This window comes from Leptonychotes weddellii, chromosome 2 (assembly GCF_054177405.1).
Source record: "Leptonychotes weddellii isolate Sample4059 chromosome 2, ASM5417740v2, whole genome shotgun sequence".
NCBI classification, from domain to species: domain Eukaryota; kingdom Metazoa; phylum Chordata; class Mammalia; order Carnivora; family Phocidae; genus Leptonychotes; species Leptonychotes weddellii.
The window spans coordinates 137,811,416-137,834,249 of NC_138370.1; the positions used below are offsets into that span (position 1 = coordinate 137,811,416).

At 36.0% G+C, this 22,834-nt stretch overlaps 2 protein-coding genes across 3 annotated transcripts in view; one reads left to right on the forward strand and one right to left on the reverse strand.

Annotated features, from left to right (window-relative positions):
- Window positions 1-11,995, reverse strand: part of PAICS (phosphoribosylaminoimidazole carboxylase and phosphoribosylaminoimidazolesuccinocarboxamide synthase) — a 39,188-nt gene extending 27,193 nt beyond the window's left edge. Inside the window, 2 exon segments of the mRNA XM_081812335.1 lie at window positions 4,686-5,138; window positions 11,614-11,995. Coding sequence (XP_081668461.1) covers window positions 4,686-5,138; window positions 11,614-11,995 — 835 coding nt within the window.
- PPAT (phosphoribosyl pyrophosphate amidotransferase) overlaps window positions 1-22,834 on the forward strand; it is a 37,105-nt gene that overhangs the window by 11,737 nt on the left and 2,534 nt on the right. The window contains exons 2-10 of one of the 2 annotated variants that reach the window (XM_006730836.3): window positions 13,590-13,656; window positions 14,268-14,474; window positions 16,221-16,333; window positions 16,437-16,582; window positions 17,154-17,226; window positions 17,997-18,148; window positions 18,775-18,902; window positions 20,035-20,256; window positions 21,276-21,396. In XM_006730836.3, coding sequence (XP_006730899.1) covers window positions 13,590-13,656; window positions 14,268-14,474; window positions 16,221-16,333; window positions 16,437-16,582; window positions 17,154-17,226; window positions 17,997-18,148; window positions 18,775-18,902; window positions 20,035-20,256; window positions 21,276-21,396 — 1,229 coding nt within the window. The remainder of the gene's footprint in view (window positions 1-13,589; window positions 13,657-14,267; window positions 14,475-16,220; window positions 16,334-16,436; window positions 16,583-17,153; window positions 17,227-17,996; window positions 18,149-18,774; window positions 18,903-20,034; window positions 20,257-21,275; window positions 21,397-22,834) is intronic. The other variant, XM_081812334.1, reaches the window with a different exon arrangement.

Below are 22,834 nucleotides of genomic sequence, written 5' to 3' on the forward strand. Positions count from 1 at the left end.
AGCAGTGACTTGTGAGAATACGAAGATATTGAAGTATTCCACCTCATATATAAATAGCAACTGATACTAGAAATGAATTAAGTCAATTTTAGGTTTAGTCAGAAGACAGGAAACTGACAAGACTGTCGAACACAGATTTCCTCTTTAGACAGTCCTTTTTGGGCTAACTTTCTGATTCCTTTTATCATCTCTTGCCTATGCCTCAGGCAGGGAGAAAAATAAATTTATTTTAGATCCAAAGAAGTAGTTACTCAATTTTCATGGCCCATTTCTTTTTACTTATTATAATAGGTAGGCATAGCCCAGGAGTTCTGTGATTCTTCCCAGTGATTAACTTCTTTCATATTGCATTAGTCATGCATTTTTTTTTTTTAAGTTTTATTTATTTCTGGGACACCTGGGTGGCTCAGTTGTTTGGGCGTCTGCCTTCAGCTCGGGTCATGATCCCAGGGTCCTGGGATCGAGCCCCACATTGGGCTCCTTGCTCAGCGGGGAGTCTGCCTCTCCCTCTCCCTCTGCCTGCCACTCCCCCTGCTTGTGTTCTCTGTCAAAGAAATAAGTAAAATCTTTTTTTTAAAGATTTTACTTATTTCTTTGACAGAGACACAGCGAGAGAGGGAACACAAGCAGGGGGAATGGGAGAGGGCCAATCAGGCTTCCCGCCGAGCAGGGAGCCCGATGTAGGACTTGATCCCAGGACCCCGGGATCATGACCTGAGCCGAACCCAGGTGCCCTTTAGTCATGCATTTTTTAAAGTGATAATTGGAATTGGCTAATTTTTCTCCCCTAAGTGGAATCAAATTGGATTTTATGTTTTACTTTCTTCAGCCCTCTGCTGGCCTTACTCTCTAAATTTGACAGCCTAGCTGTGGTTTTCAACCTTGGCTGTGCTTGATGATCTTCTATAAAAATATAGGTGCCTGAACCCATCCTGTAACAGGCTAGACCAGCATCTCCAGAAGTTCTAAATTGGGAACTAATTAGTTATCTAGAATCCAGGGGGTCCACAGCTCCAGTTAGATTTTTATTTGAAGTAAGAATCTTTTTTTTTTAAAAGATTTTATTTATTTGACGGAGAGATAGAGAACACAAGGAGGCAGAATGGCAGGGAGAGGGAGAAGCAGGCCCCCCCCCACCCGAGCAGGGAGCCCAATGCGGGACTCGATCCCAGCACCCTGGGATCATGACTTGAGCCAAAGGCAGACTCTTAAGCAACTGAGCCACCCAGGCGCCCAAAGTAAGAATCTTATAGCATAGATTTAAGATGGTAAAAAAATTACTTTTGGGAGATAAGTTTCATGACCAAGTGTCAATGTTAACAATATGGGGCAATAGCAACTCAGATTCCAATATTTCATTAGTAAAAATATAAAATCAAAATGAAGTAACCTCTACCTATTTTTACATGAATGTTCATCGGTTTATTATGTTGTTTTTATATTTATTTGTTTGTTTGTTTGTTTGTTTAGTAGGCTCCATGCCCAGCGTGGAGCCCAGTGCAGGGCTTGAACTCACGACCCTGAGATCAAGACCTGAGCTGAGATCAAGAGTTGGACACTTAACCTAGTGAGCATACCCAGGTGCCTCTGTGTTTTGTTTTTAAAGAAAGAATATTTGATGTGAATTTTTTCCTGAAGATAAATATCCATATCTTTATTTCTCAATACAACAATCTTCTTTAAATAGTGGAGCAGCGATTTGTGCCTCAATAGTTGTATATTGCAGATGTGCTGAAAGTCCTTTCCTATTTTAATTTTTTTCCTGGGGTGCCTGGCTGGCTAAGTTCATGGAGCATGTAACTCTTGATCTCGGGGTTGTGAGTTCAAGCCCCACATTAGGTATAAAGATTACATAAAAGTAAAATCTTCTAATAAATAAATAATTTAAAAAATCAATTTCTTCTCTTGTGGGTTTATACCTTTGCTTTTATTTTCACGTGAAAGTTTAAAATAGCTTAATTTCTAGAATGACTGTAAATATTTCCTGTTTCGTATTTTTAAACATATTCCAAATTAACATATAAACATACCAGACAATTTTTAAAAACCCTGTCAGTTTATATCTGACTTAATGTTTTCCTTTCACATATAAAAAATTATCTTGAGGTATTGTACTTGAGTCCAGAGGACTAACAAGCTAAAATCTGGATGCTAAAGTTCTTAATTATTTCCTTTGAAATCTTCCTGACTTATTAAACACAATCTGATTTTAACTTTTTTACTTTTAACGACAGGGTCGTTACTGTGATGCCCTGAGAAACCTTAGGAGCCCAGAGTTTTGTTTACCTTTGTTATCATACCCCTAGTCAGCTGCATGTTCCTATCGAATTAGTCTCCTTAATTTCTCCCTGTTTTTGCCTTTCACTGTTCTAGCAGCTTTCCTTTCTCCCACTGAGCTTTTAATCTGTCGTATCTGATAAGTCAGACAAAGAAGTTTGCTAACAGTGTGGGGAATTTGATTACCTGGTTTGTTAATCAATATGATCTTTACATTTTCCAAGGCTATATGAAGCTTTAAACTGAAAGACTATGTACGAGGTCTGTGATGGCTAGCTAGGCTTTTGCTTGGGGGGATCCCCCTATTGCTCATTTTGGTTTGTGTAAAAGGCAAACCATCATGTAGAAAGCACTTACTTTCCTTCACCCCTTTAGTATCCTGAACCATAGGACAGTGTTTCTGAAACTTGAGCATGCCTAAGTTCTCAGATGATGCTGATGCTGCTTACTCTGAAAACCACAGCTATAGGGAACATTACTGTCATTAACAATTTTCACCTTCCATTTCTGCATTTTGTAAATATGAGTGTTACTCTTCATATAATGTCATAAGCTTGTATATGTTCTTAAAAATTAGTTATTATAGCATCTTATTATATTATTATATATTATACATCAAATGTAATAGAATCATAAAACCCATCATAAGGTCCCCACCCTCATGACCTCTAAACCTCATTATCTCCCGAAGGCCCCATCTCCAAATGCTCTTACATATGTTGATATGACTTTAGAGGTGACACAGTTCAGTCCATAGCAGCATCATATAATAACATCTTACGTATTTTTTCACACACACAAAAACAAAAAATACTGTTTTACCTGTACCAGGACTTTGTTTTACATCTCCCTCTCTTAGGTCTTCTGACATACTACTGACAAAGTCATCTTCAGCTGCATCTCCAGCAATGACTGTGTGAATATAGTGGGATATATGGTGGTTTGGTTTTATTCACCTTCAGGATAGTGTTTTAAACTCTAATATGTTATTATCCCTTTTAAAGTGAACCTGATGGGGGTGTCTGAATGGCTCAGTTGAAGTGTCTGCCTTCAGCTCAGGTCATGATTCCAGAGCCCTGGGATCGAGCTCTGTGTCAGGCTCCCTGCTCAGTAGGGAGTCTGCTTCTCCGTCTCCCTCTGCCCCTCGCCCACTCGTGTTTCTCTCTCTCTCTCTCTCAAATAAAATCTTTTAAAAAAAACAAACCGGGGGGCACCTGGGTGGCTCAGTCGGTTAAGCATCTGCCTTCGGCTCAGGTCATGATCCCAGGGTCTGGGGATCGAGCCCCGCATCAGGCTCCCTGCTTGGCAGGAAGCCTGCTTCTCCCTCTCCCACTCCCCCTGCTTGTGTTCCCTCTCTCGCTGTCTCTCTCTCTCTCTGTCAAGTAAATAAATAAATCTTAAAATTAAACATAAATAAAAAAATACTGAATGCTAAATACTGTGGTTGTTTGCTTTTCTCTAGCTTACATTCCCCACCCTTAAACATCTTTAGTCTTAGATTCCTATAGATATCTGGTGTTGTCTCTAACAAGGTCTTCTGACATATAACTGATAGAATCACCATCAGCTGTATCTCTAGCAATTACTGTCTGAACATAATCATGCTGCTGCTGTTGGGCAACTTTACCACTAGTCATCTTAATTTTAATGGGACAGATGTATAGTTCTCTAGCAGACCAGTTTCTTCTCCACCAGCGAAAGATTTCAGGACTTCTCGCCACCATTTCTCAATCCTAACTCTGTCATTGCCTCTGTTTCCCCTAGATACACATTCAGACTCTGAGAATTAGGACTGCATTGTTTAAGGCAGATATTAAGATCTAGAAACTTTATGGTTAGTAGAAGTCTTTAAGAACATCTTATCAAGTCTAGAGGAGACACGTGGTTCAAGATTCCACAAAGACTGAGCTAGAACTTTGATTTCCTGACTCTTGGTCTAGAACTCATCTAGTTTATTTCATGCTGTCATATCTCTGTGTGTATTGTTTCTCAATCCTTTGGGTTAAACTCGTTTTAAAGAACTTTATGATGTGTCCCAGATGAACTTACACTTCAAAGACATTCTCATGGGTTTTTTTATTTTTCTAAGTTCTTTAATGTTCTTTTTCTGTTCCCTCAATTTTACTATAGTTAATATGAAAACTTTAACTTCTGCCATTTAGAGTTGCAGTTTTACTTTAGTAAAATTGGTCTATTTTTAAACTTGTGGAAATCAATTTTATTTCATCCTTATGTATAACTTTGTACTATTCTCTGTGTTCTGGAGGCGATTGCATATACATTAAATCTGTTTCATGATAAATTCAACCTTTAGCTTTGGAATATAGTGAAGCCTGTTTAACTTAGATTATATTCACGTTATCATGCTACTAACATTTTCATATGATGTGACCTGATGTTTAGATTACTTTTCTTTGCCTTCCTACCTGTCTGATCCTCTTCTGTTTTTACATTGGCACATCCGGTGGCTTGTTCTTCATCTTGGAATTCCCATTGTTGTGATTTTTCTGTTTTATTATGTCCCAGAATAGCATCCAACTCAGTAAAAAATTTCATACTCTTAGTCATGCCTTGGTCTTGAGCCATTCTTACAATCTTGTATTCATGTTTTAAGTTTTTGTACTTTGTTCTGCACTGCTTCCAGTCTCTCTCTATTCCAGATTTCTGAAGCTTGGCAGCAATTTGTTCAAATATCCTTTTATTTCTCACTGTTCCTTCTAGTTGTTGTTGTATACTTATATCAGACCAGATGCCAATTAGAGCCCTGACTTCTGGCACAGTCCAGTGTTTTCCTCCTTCATTTGCTATAGTTGGAATAAAAGTTGGATTAATAGAGGGTTCCATAATTGATGTAGAGTTGCCTGTATCGGGTGGGGAGGGAAAGAGATATGTACATAGGTTACATACATAAAACAAGGTAAGTAAAGTAATTGGATGCAACCTTAGTAAACAAAATTTCTCCTTAGGTGATGGAGTACAAATCATAGCTTAGCTTTTCTCTGAAGCTAATGGGGAAATGAAATACAGAACCTGAATCTGTTTCTTACCGTGACAGTGACTGGCTTTAAAAAAGTTGTGTTTTTAATTAGTCACGTTTTGATCATCTTTTTTTTCTATCATTTCTTACTCTTCCATCCCGCTCCTTTGGTATGTGGTGTGTATGTCAGTATATACTGAATGTTGAATATATAACTTTGTATTACTTACTTGTAGAAAGCAACACAATTAGAAAGTGGCTCATTGAGGGCAATTTTTGTTTGTTTTTTGTTTTGTGATAGGATCGGTGGGAGCAATTTATCTCCTCTTTTAATTTAATGATCCGTTGGCTACATATCAATATCTCCTGGGGAACTTCTGTAAATGACTACTTTGCAATGATTCTAGTGTGCAGTCAGGTCTGAGAACCAAGACGATTCATGAATAAAGGGAAGAGTCACATTATAACAACTGGTCCTTCTTACTCCTTATGAAAATAAAAGATGTCCCATTGGTCAAAGACCAAATGTCATTTTAAGTGAAGTATTAGATTTTTTTAATGCAAGGAAGTGTGTCACAAATTCCATAATGCCTTCGGCAGAATGTCCCCACTTAGAAATCCTAGCATGGTACCTTTATGTTACATCTCTAGCATAGTTTTGCAACTCATTTTATGGTAATGACTTTACTTGAAGTTATATTGGTTATTTAAACAGCCACATTATCTTGTGTTTTTCTCAGATTTCATGTTTATGTTTAATAAAAAGGTAGTTCAGACTGCAGTATCTATAATGTAAGTCATTAAAAAAACACTTTTTAGCATTTACCTGAAGTTTAGGGAGCTGTTTTTATTTTGTGGTGTGTTTAATGTCTTTGTTTTGAAATGCTTTTCGGTATTTTTCCTTATTTGAATTAACAACTTTCAGTAAAAATTTAGAAGCAAAATGGGGATTTATATTGACTTTAATTGGGTGAATAAAACCATCCTTGACCTTATTGATTTGATAGTATTTACTTTCAAATGTAGAGTTCTATTTGTCTTAGACCTCAGGAGTGCTAAACTGACATGTTCATTAAATATTAAGCACCTACTATATATAATTTTGACCATTATATTCTCTATTATGTTTAAAGAATAAAGGTTGTGAATATGAAGGCTAATATTACTAGGCAATTTATGTTTTGTTAAATCATTTATTTTAGAAATGATTTTTTTTAGTATACATTGGTAAAAAAGAGGGAAACATAATATTTCTATCAGGAAAAATCATGCATTTTTCTTAGAAACCAATCTTCTGATTTAGAATTTGATCAGTTTCATTGTATTTTTGACCCACAATACTGTACCTAGTTCCATTGGTCTGATAGGAGAAACCAAAAGTAAAGGATTTCCTGAGAGGTCTTCCTTATCTTGTAATGTAACTGATATTTTGCCTGGAAAGAGAACAGAATTCCTTTTAGAGTAAGTTCTGAAGAAGATAAAAATTGAATTAATAATGACTGAGAATGCTAGAGCTTGAGCTAAATTTGTTCATATTCTTGAGGGATTATAGATTTGTGAGACACATTTTGTAAAAAAGCGGTATAATGTTGTTTAAATACTTACCTATATAAAGAAAATTTAATTTCTTCCATCCATTGAGATGGTTGATTTTGAACTTCCACTAGATTTGTTTGCTAATTTTATGTTTCTAGAGATGGATTGTGGTTCGTTTTCAAATCAAATTACATTTTTTAAATGAGATGTTTTCTTGGGGTGGCCTGGGTGGCCCAGTCAGTTAAGTATCTGACTCTTGATTTCGGCTCAGGTCACGATCTCAGAGTCGTGAGATCCTGGAGTCCTGGGCCAGGCTCTGCGTTGAGCATGGAGCCTGCTTAAGATTCTCTCTCTCTCTCTGCCCCAACCCCCTCTTACGCTCGTGCTCTCTCTGGAAAAAAAAAAAAATGAGGTGTTTTCTTTATTTCTGTAATTTAGGTACTTCAACATAATAGGCACTTGGTAAATGATAGTAGCAGTGTAAAACAGAGGTCTTGTAATGAGATAATCAGAAAATCTTGTTTAATTGGCATATTTGGTCAAATAGCTAAAATTTAAATGTATCTTTTATAATCAGCTGATTGGTAAATACTAAACTTTCCAGAAATTAATCTAAGTTATATTTAAATGGACCAAGGAATGTGTCATTTAAAAGAACCATGCCAACCTTGAAAAATGAAATCGGTCCCCTCTTGATCTCCTGGTTTTATGGCTTGGATGTTTTCATAAAATGAGGCACAGACTACTTTTTAGAGTAATCAAAAGAGGTGGGTAATAGTGAGGAAAAACTAAAATATATCTTTCAAAGGAACCCAACATAGAATTTTGGATTCAGTTGGCACATGAAGATGAATTATAATTACAATGAGGCTGAAGACTGATCAGGAGGTAGTTCAGTACGTTTTGATTACTCTTTGTAATTTTCTGAATCAAAGATTTATTATTCAGCTTATATCATTTCCATACGTTTTTTTCAATTTTGGTTTACTGAGTAACAAATAGCATTCGATTTAACTTTACATTAGGAGATCAAATATTAGGCATGATTTTAATGGCACGAACATTTAAAATCACAATTCACTATTTAGAGGCATTCCATTAAAGAATAAGAAAAGGAGTATTTGTCATCTTAAAGATTATATTAGGGATTCCTATTTTAAAATAGAATAACGAATGAAAAATATGGGAAGCACTACTGTTTTCAAATGGCATATAGTTGGGAATATGAAAAATAAAAATCTGTAGTTACATAAGAATTCTCTTTAAGAGAAGTGTGGAAGATGATATACCTAGTTAATGTAACATGTGAGCGTCATGAGAACAACAAGGAAAGGTAATGGTTTGCTATTCTGTTATCTGATTTAGGGCCTAGTTTTATGTTTGTTGAAAACAGCCTGGAGCTAAACATATAGGCCAGAGTGAAAAAGAAAAGCTCTCTTCCCAACTTCTTCAGGGGTATTTTTTTTCTTAGGTTGATTATTCCTAGCATCAGTCCCAAAATTGTATGCCAGGGTCCCATGCTTGGGAGATTTTAAACTGAAACTTTTTTTTTATAAGATTTTTATTTATTTATTTGACAGAGACACAGTGAGAGAGGGAACACAAGCAGGGGGAGTGGGAAAGGGAGAAGCAGTCTTCCCATGTGACTCTGGGATCATGACCTGAGCTGAAGGCAGACGCTTAACGACTGAGCCACCCAGGCGCCCATAAACTGAAACTCTTAAGTCATTACTCCTGATGCATTTGTATCAAATAAGAAGAGGGAAATAGGGTGGAAATTTGGTCACTGAAGGAATGTGATTCGGTGGCAGCAGTAGGTCAAAGGTATTCTGAGGTTGAGGATGATTACAATTTCCAAAACACGAAGCCTCTTAAGAGTTTGTATTTGAGTCTTTTGCCAAGGCTCAGTCAGGCTACCTGCTGCCTAACAGAGGGAACCAGATCCTCTGTCCTTACCACTTGCATGAGGTTGATCCCAACAGTGGAAAAGGCACATTCATTTTCTTCCCTTCTTCAAAGGTTTACCATACACCAATAAAAATTCTGCTGGTTCCGCCATAGAAAAACCAGAAGACATTATAAATGAATCAGACCTAGAGAAAGGAGGGATTTCTAAGCCTTAGAAAAGACTCTTTGCATTAAAAACTTTAATCAAAAACTTTGTTTTTTAAATCAAAAACTATTTGATTACATTAAAAGCTTTTGAATTCTGTAGGTCAAATAAAAGTCAGCCAAAATTGTAAGGCAAAAGAGATCATGCAATTTCTAAGACCTCAATTGACATGAACAGTTAATTTGTAAAAATAAACATATAGAAAACTTCCATATCGCTAGCAATTAAACAAATGCAAAATAAGTTATTTATTGCATATACCATTATAGTTATTTGTTTATTAAATTAGCATACTTTTGTTAAATTAGCAAAGTCTCTCCCCTACTTCAACCCCATCCTATGATCTGATACGACACAGTTCTCTATAAAAAGGGACAGTCTCATTGTTAGTAAAGTACAGTTCTTTTAGAAAGTAGTTTTTTTTAAACACTGTTTCAAAGTAATCATACCTTTTCTGACCAATAATTGAACTTCTGATAGTCTCTCCTAAAGTAATAATGTTAAATATGGACAAAAGGTATTGATTGTAGCACCTTTCTCTAAGGGGGCAAACATAAATTCTGATATATGCACTCAAATATTATGGAACCATTAAGTAACGTTTAATCCTGAATTATAATTAGTTCTGGGTATAATTTAAAGATTATTATTAAAGCAAACAAAATGCTAATATGCTTGCAATTTTATAATTTGAAAAGTTTAAGGAATAACAACCAGTGGCATTGTGGATGATATGTGGGAAGGGACTAGAAAGTAGGGAGACCATTTAAGAGGTTATCTTAATATTCCATGTGACAGATGAAGTTCTGCATGGTGGTAATGAGAATGGAACAGAGAAAAAATTTATGAAACATGTCAGTAGATTTTTTTTTTTTTAAGGACTTAGTGATTGACCAAAGATCAAGGGTATCTCAAATGTTTCCATTTAAGTGACTGGACATACAACGATAGTAAGGTGGAAGCAATTTGTAGGAGGATCAGTTCTGAATGAGGGAAGAGAGTGTGGTTTTAGAATTGGGGTTTGAGATACCTTAAACATACAAGGTTAAGTTGTAATTATGGGCCGTCTGCTTGTAGGTGAAAGTGGGGAATTTGGAGCCATGGGGGTACTTAAATGGGTTAGAAGGAGATCTGGTTTAGTGGAGATTAAACACACACACTCACACACACACACACACACACACGAGAGGGAGAGAGAGAGAAAGAGAGAGAGAGAGAAAAGGAGGAGACACAGAGACACAAGAGAGGGGCAAAAAAAGTGTAAATATTAGCACCCACATCTTAATTACAGCAACACCAACCTCTGGTTAAATTCAAAGCTTTTCAGAAGCTGAGTGGTTTACTTATCATTAATCAATATTTAAAGCATTTAAATGATGAAGAGTGCAGGATGATTAATTGAATAAAATAATGTTATTGCTGTTTAACTTGACAATGACTGCAAAGCTTTCTCAGAATTTGGTATAGTTATCAGAAACATAAAAGGAGTAGGTTAAGTGGAGTGGATTTTTTACTAAATTTATTATTGAGCTTTAAACATGAAGTTCAGATTAACCTAATTAGCCAAATTAACCTTCAACTTCTGTCATTTTACCCTACCCCCCTTTCTCATTTGATATCTTATATTCTACCACTTAAACCATTTTCTTTGGGATGTTACATTTATTCATGGTGCCGTACTTTCTGAGGTTACACATCACTGAATGCATGTGCAAGTAGTTCAGTGCTTTGCAGACAGTAGGTATTCGAGATTTTGAATTGAATTGAACAACTCTGCTCTTAAAAATAACATCTGTAGGGGCGCCTGGGTGGCTCAGATGGTTGAGCGTCTGCCTTCGGCTCAGGTCATGATCCCAGGGTCCTGGGATCGAGTCCCGCATCGGGCTCCCTGCTCCTTGGGAGCCTGTTTCTCCCTCTGCTGCTCTCTCTCTCTCTCTCTGTCTCTCATGAATAGATAAATAAAAAATCTTAAAAAAAAAAAAATAACATCTGTAAGACTTTGGCTATGGGAGAAATCTCATTACTGCCACTGATTTCCCCGCTTTCCCTGGTGATAACATTCAGCTTCCGCAGACTGAACAAATTCTACGTAAATACAGTTGGGCTTAACACAGCAGGTCAAGAACCTTGTTTTAATATCTAAATCATTTAATCATAAATTATTTAATCTATCAAATCTATTTTTATTTCTGATTATTTAAATGGAACTGTTCTTCCAAATGAGTAATGAAGTTGTTTATTAGTTCCTAGTATTTTAGTGCCTTTATTGATAAATTTAGGAAAATGGGAACGTAAATACAGAGCAGAAAGTTCTGTCTTGTTTGGAGCTGTGGAGAAACAACAGTGGAGCAATATATTAGATTTTTTTTTCTTTTGCCACTCTTAAAAAATTAAAACCTAAAATATTTTCAAACCCAATCCATTTTCCAAAAAACGTATCAGGCATGCTTAAGGAGAGTTGGTATTAGTGGTTAATGTTATTTTTTTTAAGCGGTTAATGTTATTTTAGTGTGTTTTTTCAGTATTTCACGGATTTAAAAAGTGGAGGTTTTTAATCTTTTTAAAATTTTTACCTTGTGCGAAATAGCATAACAGGTCAGTTGTTTTTCTCAACCATGATATTCCAGGCTATGTTTATCATACGGACTCAGAAGTCCCTACTCTTATAGTTTGTTAGTAAAAACAAAAGAATGCTACTTTTTCTTTTTACCTTCAGTGGTCCCTGGAGCTGCACTTTCGCTCAGCGTTGCCAGGCACCTGCCATTTGCATCTTCCTCTGTTAATTGTGTGGCAGGTTCATACTGCAGGATTGCATCCAAATCATGGAAGAACTTCATAGTTTTAGAGCTGTCTCCAGAGTTATGAGCATATTTAACTGTTCTGTATTCATATTTGAGATTTTTGTACTTTGCCCGGCACTGTTTCCAGTCTCTGTATACTCCTAGTGCTTGCAGCCTTTTAGCAATGTAAATGAATATTCCTTTATTTCTCAGGGTTCCATAAAGTTGTTCTCGTATATTTTTTTCTGCCCAGACACTAAGCAAAGCTTTAACCTCTTCTTCAGTCCAGTGCTTTCCTGCTCCACTCTCCATGTTGAAAGTGACCTGGAAATGATTCACTATTTCTAGCCAAGGTTTTGTTTCCTAGGAAACCAGACGGCTGGTTGTCAATAAGCTCCAAAGAGCTGAAAAGATCTAGTTTAACTGGTTCAAGCTGCCTGAGGGGAGTAACTTGAGAAACTGCCAAATAAGCAGGCTTTGTGATTAAAGAAGCCTGAACCTAAATGATTCCTAACGTTTTTCATTTCAGCCTTAAGGGAAAATTACCCTTGAGATAAAAGGGAAGGAAAACCATTTTTTAATTTCTTTTCTTACATAATTTATTCTGGTTTACTAAATGATTGTTGATTTTAGAAAAATTATTTTAGAAGTGGTTGGCAGAGGTTTTTTCTGCCCTAAGATTTATGGCTAACGTTAATTTTTCCCCCTCTGATATGAATCATTTAGTCTTCTAGCATAGGTTAACATTAAAGACCACATCATTTCACTAAAGAAATCCTATGTCACAAATGACCCAGTCTTACAGGATGTATAGTATTATGCATGTCTATTTAATGTACTGATGATTTAATAAAATTTCAAATTTAATTTTTTTAGATTTTTGCTTTGTGGGTATCCTTAATGTTGTAGTTTTTCTTGTTATTAAAATACCTAAACAACTACAGCATGTAATTTAGAAAAAGATCCATTTTACCAAATACGTCAATATATTAATTATTAATGTATACATACGTATATTAGAGATTTACTTTTTATTTCTACCATGATATATATTCTTTGGAACAAAAATTTGTTAATGTTTAGAGCATTTGTTCAGAACTATTAAAAATTGTGGAGCATTTAGAACCTTTATTTTATCATTTGATACTCCACAGTAGTACAGATCCTCTTAAGTCTTATTGTGTGTTATGCTACCTCTGGCCTAGCTTTTGGCTTTCTTCTCTATCTATATCGTCACCTTAAAAATACTAACACAGGAAATGAAATACAAAGTGCCTGATCAGCTTAGGATTTTTAGAAGCAGCATTTATTTTTTTGGTGATAACTAAAGTGATAGATACGTGTTGAGAAAAAAGTGGAAAGTGCAGAAAAGCAAAGCAAAAACCTCAAAAATAAATGAATTTTGTTCATGGTTCTATTACCCACCACTAGGCATTTTACCTGCTAATTTATTTGGAGATTTCCATTTATATCTACATACTCAACTTTATTTAGAGGTCACATAGGACAGAGATGAGAAGCACAAGTTCTCTAGTCAGACTGTGTTCTCATCCTGGCTCTGCCACTGCTCTCTGTGTAACATTGGGCAAGTTACTTAACCTCCGTTTCTTTAGTGTCCTTATCTGTAAAATGGGAATGATAATCATAGTATCTATTTCAAAGGATTGTTGTGAGAGCCTGATAAATTAGATCATTCATGTAAATGCTTAGGACAGTGCCTGGTGTGTTAGTTGGAACTCAGACACTATCATCTGCTGCTTGCTAGTCACATCATCATGAGTCAAGTGGCACTAGCATGTAATGTGTTGTCAGTTCCTGGATGCTCTTGAGGAAAGTATGCTTCATAGAGAAGCTTATCAATGAGGTAAATTTATACTTAACAGTTAATGCCTTTTTATATTCACAGGGGTCAGGAGAGTGCTGGTATTGTGACCAGCGATGGGAATTCAGTACCAACATTCAAAACACACAAGGTATATTTGAACATAATGAAATGTTGATATTAAAGATAACAACAGCCAGGTGATAACTCGTATGTTAGTGGGGGAAGGAAATTTGAATAAATAATTTGCATATAGAAGTCATACTCTTTGATCAGCCGTTTCCATTTGTCAAATGAGGGTGCATTTCTTTCCGCGTGGTAGTTTGTTAGACTGACTCATTGAAACAGGTCATTTACTTAAATATTATAACATGCTTTGAATTTTTAAAATGCAATTGATTTAGTTTATTATATTTGACAAATTTTATTGTTTATTACATCTGTTCTTCAATGTTTTAATGAAAAGACTCATAAAACAAGCACTTCAACATTGTGAATGTATTAAATGCCGTTGAATTGTTTACCTTAAAATGGTTAATTTTATGTTATGTGAATTTCACCTCAAATTTTTTTCTAAAAATGTTTTATGGTTCTTACAATTAGGTTAGTCCTTATTTAAGATTAGAATTTGGAGCACAGAGGAATTAAGTGAAGTGCATTGTCTAATTTGGGATTGCCTGAGCAGAAACTTAAAAGCCTTTACTGACTAGGGCCACAAGTCTGTTTTTTTTCTAAGATGAGCTTTTACTTTGACTTTGCAAGGGAATGGGTCTTGTAAATCATGTCTTTACTCAAGACAATTTGAAGAAATTATATATTTCAAACCTTGGAATTGGACACACAAGATACGCCACTACAGGAAACTGTGAATTAGAAAATTGTCAGCCCTTTGTTGTTGAAACACTTCATGGGAAAATAGCTGTGGCACATAATGGCGAATTGGTAAATGCTGCTCAATTAAGGAAAAAGGTAAGTGTTTTTAATGCTTTTTATCATGATTAGGATAAATGAATGAAATGAAGTTATTGGGGATCTTGGTGCAGGATATTTTCTAATTGTTGCCACCTGTTACTTACTGCAGAGGACAACTGTATTAGAATTACCTGGAGTACTTGTTATACTTGCAGATTCTAAGATATCACCCCAGAGTCTGGGGTGGGAGGGTGGTCAGTCAGCATTTTAATATGCTTCTAAGATGATTCTAATGTACTGCTTTAGGGTAGAGATTTGGAAAAGTTAATATATGGTTGTTGTTAGAAACGAGAAGTTAGGGTTTATGGACTCTTCCTATCCCTTTAGCTTTTGTCCTTATGTTCAAAGCATAAGAAGAAAATAGAATATAAACTTGAAGATAACAAATATAAGAAAAAGTGATTTGGAAACAATTACAGGAAACCACTTGGAGAAAGGGCAAAGAGAGTTTACTTAGGTTCTTTTTGTTCACAACATGTTATTTGGAGCATTCTGTGTTAATTTGTGCCTATACCTTTATTCATCATCATTTCATCTTCCTTTTTTTAAAATTACTTGGTATATTTATATTCCTGATAGCTTAATTATCCTTTCTTGCCATTCATTTATTGACACCAAGTTTCTTCCATCCATTGGATTCTAATAATCTTGATCTGGTCACATTGCAAGTAAAAACCTCAGGTGGTATTCATTAACAGGATGGTTCTACACACACAGTTACCTCCTTAGCATTCTAGAACCAGGCATTTTACATGGGATAATTAGTGACAGAAGTCAAACTATGGTGAATTTTGATGGGTGGAAAATATCTAGAACCATGCTTCCATACCACTCATTGTCCTTTTATTTTCAATTCTAGCTTTAGTTATTTCCCAGAGCTTTCTTCTGCCCTCTTCTTGGGCTCTAGTATTATAATGATAATAAAATGTTTTTTTGCCCCCAAGTGAAAAAATAATTTTTTAATTCATACAATCAGAAAAGTATAAATATGAAGTAAAAATTAATTTAAAAAAAAAGCTCACCCACTTAGAGATAACCACCAGAAGTTCAATTCTGAACACTACCTAGCTCATTCTTTGTAGACATAACCCCTTACCCAGATGCTGGATTTCACTTCTACACATTTAGCTGCCTACTGAAAATGTTGTGTAGTATGAGTTTAAACTCAGCCTGTACATGTCAGTGGTGATGTTCTCATCCTGGTCAGTCTTACTCAGAACCTCGTAATCATTATGAGAGTGTTCAACCAATTTTTATTACATCTTCTACATTTAGTTGTTCAATATGGTTAATTCCTTTATTCTGCTCGATCAGCGATAATCAGTGAGGGTGGGTGGCCACCAGCACTACCACCAACAAACCTGGCTTGAGAGTCCCCACTGTAGTGTGCCACTCCTAAGAGAATGTGTCCTCTTGGTCAGGATTGTCAAGGGCTGAAAATGTTAGCATCATAATTCCAAAGTCTTGTGCCTTCTCTGCTATCCCCCACCTTTATTGTAGGTCTACATTCCTTCAAACTTAGTTTTCAAAAGCTATTCTTTATGCTTCCTAGAACACTTTTTTTTTTCTTGCTTAAAAACCTTCAGAGACTTCCCATTGCCTCTAGCAGTGCTTCTCCATTACTATATACAATAGTAGAATGCGGGATTTTCTGATTTCTTTGTATAATGGTGGGCTGTTGGGTAAAGAAGGGTCAGGTGGAGCTTTCCCTCTAATGATTACACTTTTCTCCATTCTAAATAGCTTCTGCGGCACGGTATTGGTTTGTCAACAAGTTCTGATAGCGAAATGATTACCCAGTTACTGGCCTATACCCCTCCTCAGGAACAAGATGGCACCCCAGATTGGGTAGCAAGGTAATTGTAAAACTAGGCTAAGCTCATAGCTCTGGTAACAAGAGCTCTGTCTTCCATGTGTTTATAACTGAAGTTATTCATTCAATTATTTAATTAATTTCAGGATTAAAAACTTAATGAAGGAAGCACCCACAGCATACTCCCTGCTTATAATGCACAGAGATGTTATTTATGCAGTACGAGATCCTTATGGAAATCGTCCTTTATGCATTGGACGTCTTATGCCTGTATCTGATATAAATGATAAAGGTAATGCACCTCAGAAGAAATGTAATTTCATAGTGCTTTTCCAAGTCATTGTCCTACTGTTGGCACACCCTCAAATCTTGAGGCATAGGAAGCTTATAAGTGAGAAGGAACTAGGTAAAAAGAAAAAAAAAAGGCAATTTCTAACGTACATTTCTTTGAGTATTTCTGAGGATGAACCATTTTTAAAGAATTTAATGGACATTCCTGTTTTGTCTGAATTGCCTTTGCCCAGCTTTTTCATTTGATTGTAGTATGATTTCAGTGATTTTCTTTTTGACTTACTAGACGTCTGTTTGAGACATTGAAATCAGTTTTTGAAAGAATTTTGGCATCATTAGTTTTATCTTTGGCTCAAGTTGAATGAAGATCGATGTGGTTTTTTTTTCTTCTCAAATTTTTATTTAAGTTCTAGTTAGATTCATGTGCTCTTAAAGTTGTAGAAATGGAAAAAGAAAGTTGTAGAAATGGATTTTTTAAATTTATCTATTTGGTGTTTAACTGCTCACTTGAAATAGGTAGCCTCTTGTAAAATTTCTTGAATCCATTAACTATATTGCCTTGTGATTTACAGAGAAAAAATCTTCAGAAATAGAAGGATGGGTGGTATCTTCAGAATCTTGTAGCTTTTTATCAATTGGTGCAAGGTAAGTTTTGTTTCAGCATGTTCACTTTTTCCACATGAATAAAAAAATTTTTTAAATGAAAGTTTTCTTTCTGATGTCTGCAAGAAGACATATCTATAAATGCAGTTTCTTTTGTACATTGTACTCAGCAGTTGTACTGACTTTAATGTTCCTGTAATACCTTCTAATTCTGAAACTGGCATCTTGTTTTCAGTCCCATGAGACCTATTTTTAGAAAGCAAGAATCAAGAATCTCTTCAACAAGGAATAGTTATGATAAAAAAATTTAAGCCAGAATAAAAATGTTCTCTTTAGCCTCTATTCTTCCAAAACTCAGTAAAACTTAGGGCTTTTATTTTTTAAAATTCAAAATTAGAATTTAGGGGTAATATACATATTAGATTTACTGCTGGAGGAATATTACTTTTTAATTTTTTAAGCCATCTCTTAAACTGAACCACTTTTCCTTTTTTTTTAAAGATTTTATTTATTTATTTGAGACAGAGAGAATGAGAGAGAGAGAGCACATGAGGAGGGGGAGGGTCAGAGGCAGAAGCAGGCTCCCTGCTGAGCAGGGAGCCCGATGCGGGACTCGATCCAGGGACTCGATCCAGGGACTCCAGGATCATGACCTGAGCCGAAGGCAGTCGCCCAACCAACTGAGCCACCCAGGCGCCCCCACTTTTCCTTTATAAGGGCAGGGACTCTCTGTGTACTTTACAGTAGATGTTATTATCAGTCTTAAGGACTGGTTTATTTAAAGTCTTCTTTCTTCAACATTGTTTCCCAAGATATTACCGTGAAGTCTTGCCTGGAGAAATCGTGGAAATAACCAAACGTAGTGTCCAAACTCTTGACATTATACCAAGGTCTGAAGGAAACCCGATGGCTTTTTGTATCTTTGAATATGTTTATTTTGCAAGACCAGATAGTATATTTGAAGGTAAATAAAATATCTTTAACTTTTTATATAAGTGTTGTATTTATCTCATCAAAACATGGCAGTTCTTTTTTTTTTTTTTTAAAGATTTTATTTATTTATTTGACAGAGACACGGCGAGAGAGGGAACACAAGCAGGGGGAGTGGGAGAGGGAGAAGCAGGTTTCCCGCCGAGCAGAGAGCCCGATGCGGGGCTCGATCCCAGGACACTGGGATCATGACCTGAGCCGAAGGCAGACGCTTAGCCGACTGAGCCACCCAGGCGCCCCTGAAACGTGGCAGTTCTTGGTTCGAAGGCTTACCTGGCTCTTTAGAGGCACATTGCTTACATGTTGTGGATATGGGACTGAATCTACAAGTCATATGATCACTATTTTTCCCTTTCATTTGATTCCTGGATTTTGTTTTCCTTTTTAGGAGTAAGGATTATGATGTTCAGATGTGTATTAAGGCCAGGGGTTTTTTTTTGAATAGTGAATTCCCCAGTTTATGTATTTCCACTTTAGTTGTTTTATATATTTTACTTTACTTTTTATACTCCATGTATGGCATTCTAACAAGCTAATTTTCGTAGAATAATAATATCGTGTTAAGTAAAAATAATCCATTTCCTTTTCCAAACCTTCCAGACCAAATGGTTTACACAGTAAGATATCGCTGTGGTCAGCAGCTCGCAATTGAAGCCCCTGTGGATGCAGATTTGGTTAGCACTGTTCCGGAATCTGCTACACCTGCTGCTCTTGGTTACGCAGGAAAGGTATTTTCTTTGGACATGTAGTGAAATGCTCTTGAGCACTGAAATTAGAAATCCTTGTATATAAAGAGAAACTTACCAACACATTGTAAGGAAAAAGAAAATGCTGGGTCCTTTCCAAGGGTTATTTTCCAGCCTTTTCATTCAATGGCACTATTATAGTGGAGTCCACCCAAAGATTAGCAGAATGATCCTCTTCATTTAAAAAGATAACATCATGAAAAAAAAAAAAGGTAACATCATGAATATATATAGAATTTAGTGGTAATGTTTACTTATTAAAACCTATTTCTTGAAGTACCCTGGTATATTTGTTCCCTATTTAGTATGGGTGATAATAAAGCAATTTATGTTCATTTTGTGTAATATTTTTAAATTTATTTATTTATTTATTTTAAGTAGGCTCCGTGCCAAGTGCAGAGCCCAACGCAAGGGTTCTAATTCATGACCCTGAGATCAAGACCTGAGCTGAGATCAAGGGCCGGTCGTTTAACCGACTGAGCCACCCAGGCGCTCCTTTTTTCTTAAACTTTTTTTTTTCAATGTAATGTCTTTAGTACTATGCTTAATTTCATTTTTCATGACTAGGTAGATAATATAACTATAGTGATCCTGGGGTGTCCTGCTCAACATTCACTATGTTGAAAAGTTTAACTTACTAGTTTTTAAAAGAAATAATATGCATACATTTTAGGTTAGTATTACCTTGAAAGATGGAGAAATCCCGCCTGCCCCCTGAGAAAGTATATCCTTTGCATACTGGTTTTAATTCATTTCTTGCTGATAATTTTTAATTGCTGTGAATTTTTCTGACAGTGATTTATTCTTTGTCATGTCTTCACACGCTTAGTGTTCCCTTCCAGGACAGAGAAATATTTGTTTAAAAGCATTATAACTCCTGGCAAAATGAATTGGTTTTCCCACTGAGTATATTACTTTGAATGATATTTCTTTTTGCCTTTTTTCCCTACAATTTAAATAGTGAAGGAAAATTGTAGTCTGTTAATGGAGAGTTCAGAATAGCAATTTCAAATGTTTGTATACATATTATAATGGAAGCATGACCTAGAGAAAATAGGAACCTAGGGTTCTCTATTTATTGCTGCTCATTGTCCTTTTGTTTCTTGTCTATCAGTGTGGGCTTCCATATGTGGAAGTGCTATGTAAAAACCGGTATGTAGGAAGAACCTTCATTCAACCAAACATGAGGTTAAGACAACTTGGTGTTGCAAAAAAATTTGGAGTATTGTCGGACAACTTTAAAGGCAAAAGAATTGTTCTTGTAGATGATTCAATTGTAAGAGGCAATACCATTTCACCCATAATCAAATTGCTCAAAGAATCTGGTGCAAAAGAGGTAAGTAATATTAAAACATATCCTAAAGTACTGATAATTAACAATAGGATACTGGCATAAAAATTGCAATGTAGTACAGTGAATGAAAATGGATAGTTCAATATAATAAATTGTCATCTTTCATATAAGTTGGTTTAGTAATAACTGTGCAGTAACTTGGAAAGCATGTATGTAATTTTAAAAACTAAAACCACAAAATAGAGTGCTTTTTAAATTTTTAGAGTATTTCTCTTTTTGAAGATGCAGAGCAAATCCTATTGTAATAAATTTGCCACACCGGGTAATATTTTTAAATCTCAGAGCTTATTCTAACTCTAAATATCTCAGTAATTCAAATTACAGAAGTGATTTTAAAAAATAAACATTACTGAAGAGATGTAATTTACAACTAATGGTTGAATGGATTCAAAAATAAAGTCTCTTGTAGGAGAAAGTGGCATGGAAAGCAGTGGCAGTCTTTCTACAAAGCTTTAAAGATAATTGTAATTATGAGGGACGCCTGGGCGGTACAGTCATTTCAGAGTCTGACTCTTGGTTTCCACTCAGGTCATGATCCCAGGGTCATGAGATCAAGCCCGGCCTTGGGCTCCGTGCTCAGCATAGAGTGTGCTTGAGACTCTCTCCCTCTCCTTCTGCCTCTTCTGCCCTGCTTGCTTGTGTGTGTGCTCTCTCCCTCTAAAAAGTAAATAAATGAATAAAAAAAAAGTAATTGCAATTATGAGTTTCCAACTTTTTTATGACTGTTATTATGATTATGATAATCTCTTCAGATTTTTTTTTTTAAGAGTTTGTGAGTGTGTGAGGGGGTTAGGGGCAGAGGGAGAGGGAGAGAGAATCTTAAGCAGGCTCCATGAGGAGCATGGAGCCTGAATTGGGGCTCAGTCTCATGACCCTGAGGTCATGACCTGAGCCAAAATCAAGAGTTGGACTCCTAACTGACTGAGCCACCCAGGCGCCCCTTACACGATTATTCTTAAAATGCATGTCAAAATAATATGTGAAAATGATTTCTTTCCAAGGTACACATTAGAGTGGCTTCACCACCAATTAGATATCCATGCTTTATGGGAATAAACATACCAACAAAAGAAGAGCTTATTGCCAATAAACCTGAATTTGAACATCTTGCAAAATATCTGGGTAGGTATTAAAATTTCTATAAACTTTATTTATTTTTTATTTATTTATTTTTTTTAAGATTTTATTTATTTGACAGAGACACAGCGAGAACAGGGAACACAAGCAGGGGGAGTGGGAGAGGGAGAAGAGGCTTCCCGCCGAGCAGGGAGCCCAATGTGGGGCTCGATCCCAGGACCCTGGGATCATGACCTGAGCCGAAAGCAGACGCTTAACGACTGAGCCACCCAGGCGCCCCTAAACTTTATTAACAGAGAAAATCCAAAGCTTGTCAGTCTTTACACTTGTAATAAAAAAAAAAACAATGTCCAGTATTTGTTAAAAATACGTATTGTATGACATGTTGAGCCGATATTGAACACTATCCTGAATAATGAGAGTGCCTGGTGTATATAGACACCATGGTAAGTGCTGTATTGGAGACCAAGGCCAAGGTGAGATCAGGTGGAAAGGAAGAAAGGCTTTCCAGGTAGAGGGAACTGCAGGCATATCAGTTAAAGCCTTACAAAGATCAGATCCCAAGAAAAAAATAATTTTACCACAGATTCTAATAGAATAATTTGGATGTGGGTACAAATTGAAAAGTGAAAAGCTACTGTAGAGTTATCTTTAATAATGAAGTCAGCAGAATTGGAGATCTAGGTTATCCTGGATAAAACATTTGCTTTTCAAATTAGGTGAGATAAAGTATTTAAATAGCACACAGATGTTTAGCCAGTGTACCTTGGTACCTCCACACTGCTTGATTACGGCTGGTGCTTCTTTTGACATGCCTGTGCCTTGCCAGTTAAATATTTTGAATATCACCCAATTGATATCTTATTGTGAACATTTACTCTTTGCCAGGAACATATCTATATTATTGTAATAATATCACAGCTACTCTACAGTTAGGCCATGTTTCCCTTATCTTATAGATGAAAAAATAGACTTAGGAAAAGTAGTGACCTTGAGCTTATATTTGAACCCAGATTTTCCTGACTTCAAAGTCTATTTTCGTTATCAAGAAAATTACTCCTGAAGCTTACTGAATCCATTCTAGATTTGAAGCCTCCACTGTTATTTTAAATTATATTCTCCCTTAAATTCCAATTTCATATTTTAAAAAATAATAAAGGCCCAAGGGCGCCTGGGTGGCTCAGTTGGTTAAGCGACTGCCTTCGGCTCAGGTCATGATCCTGGAGTCCCAGGATCGAGTCCCACATCAGGCTCCCTGCTCAGCAGGGAGTCTGCTTCTGCCTCTGACCCTCCTCCCTCTCATGCTCTCTGTCTCTCTCTCATTGTCTCTCTCACAAATAAATAAAATCTTAAAAAAAAAATAAAATAAAATAATAAAGGCCCAGAGTTTTATTACATACTTCTTCCTTCCCCCGCCCCCTTTTAAAGAGGCTAAAGGAGGAATTTTTATCATGGCTTGAGTTTTTCTGTTTGTAACTGTCAT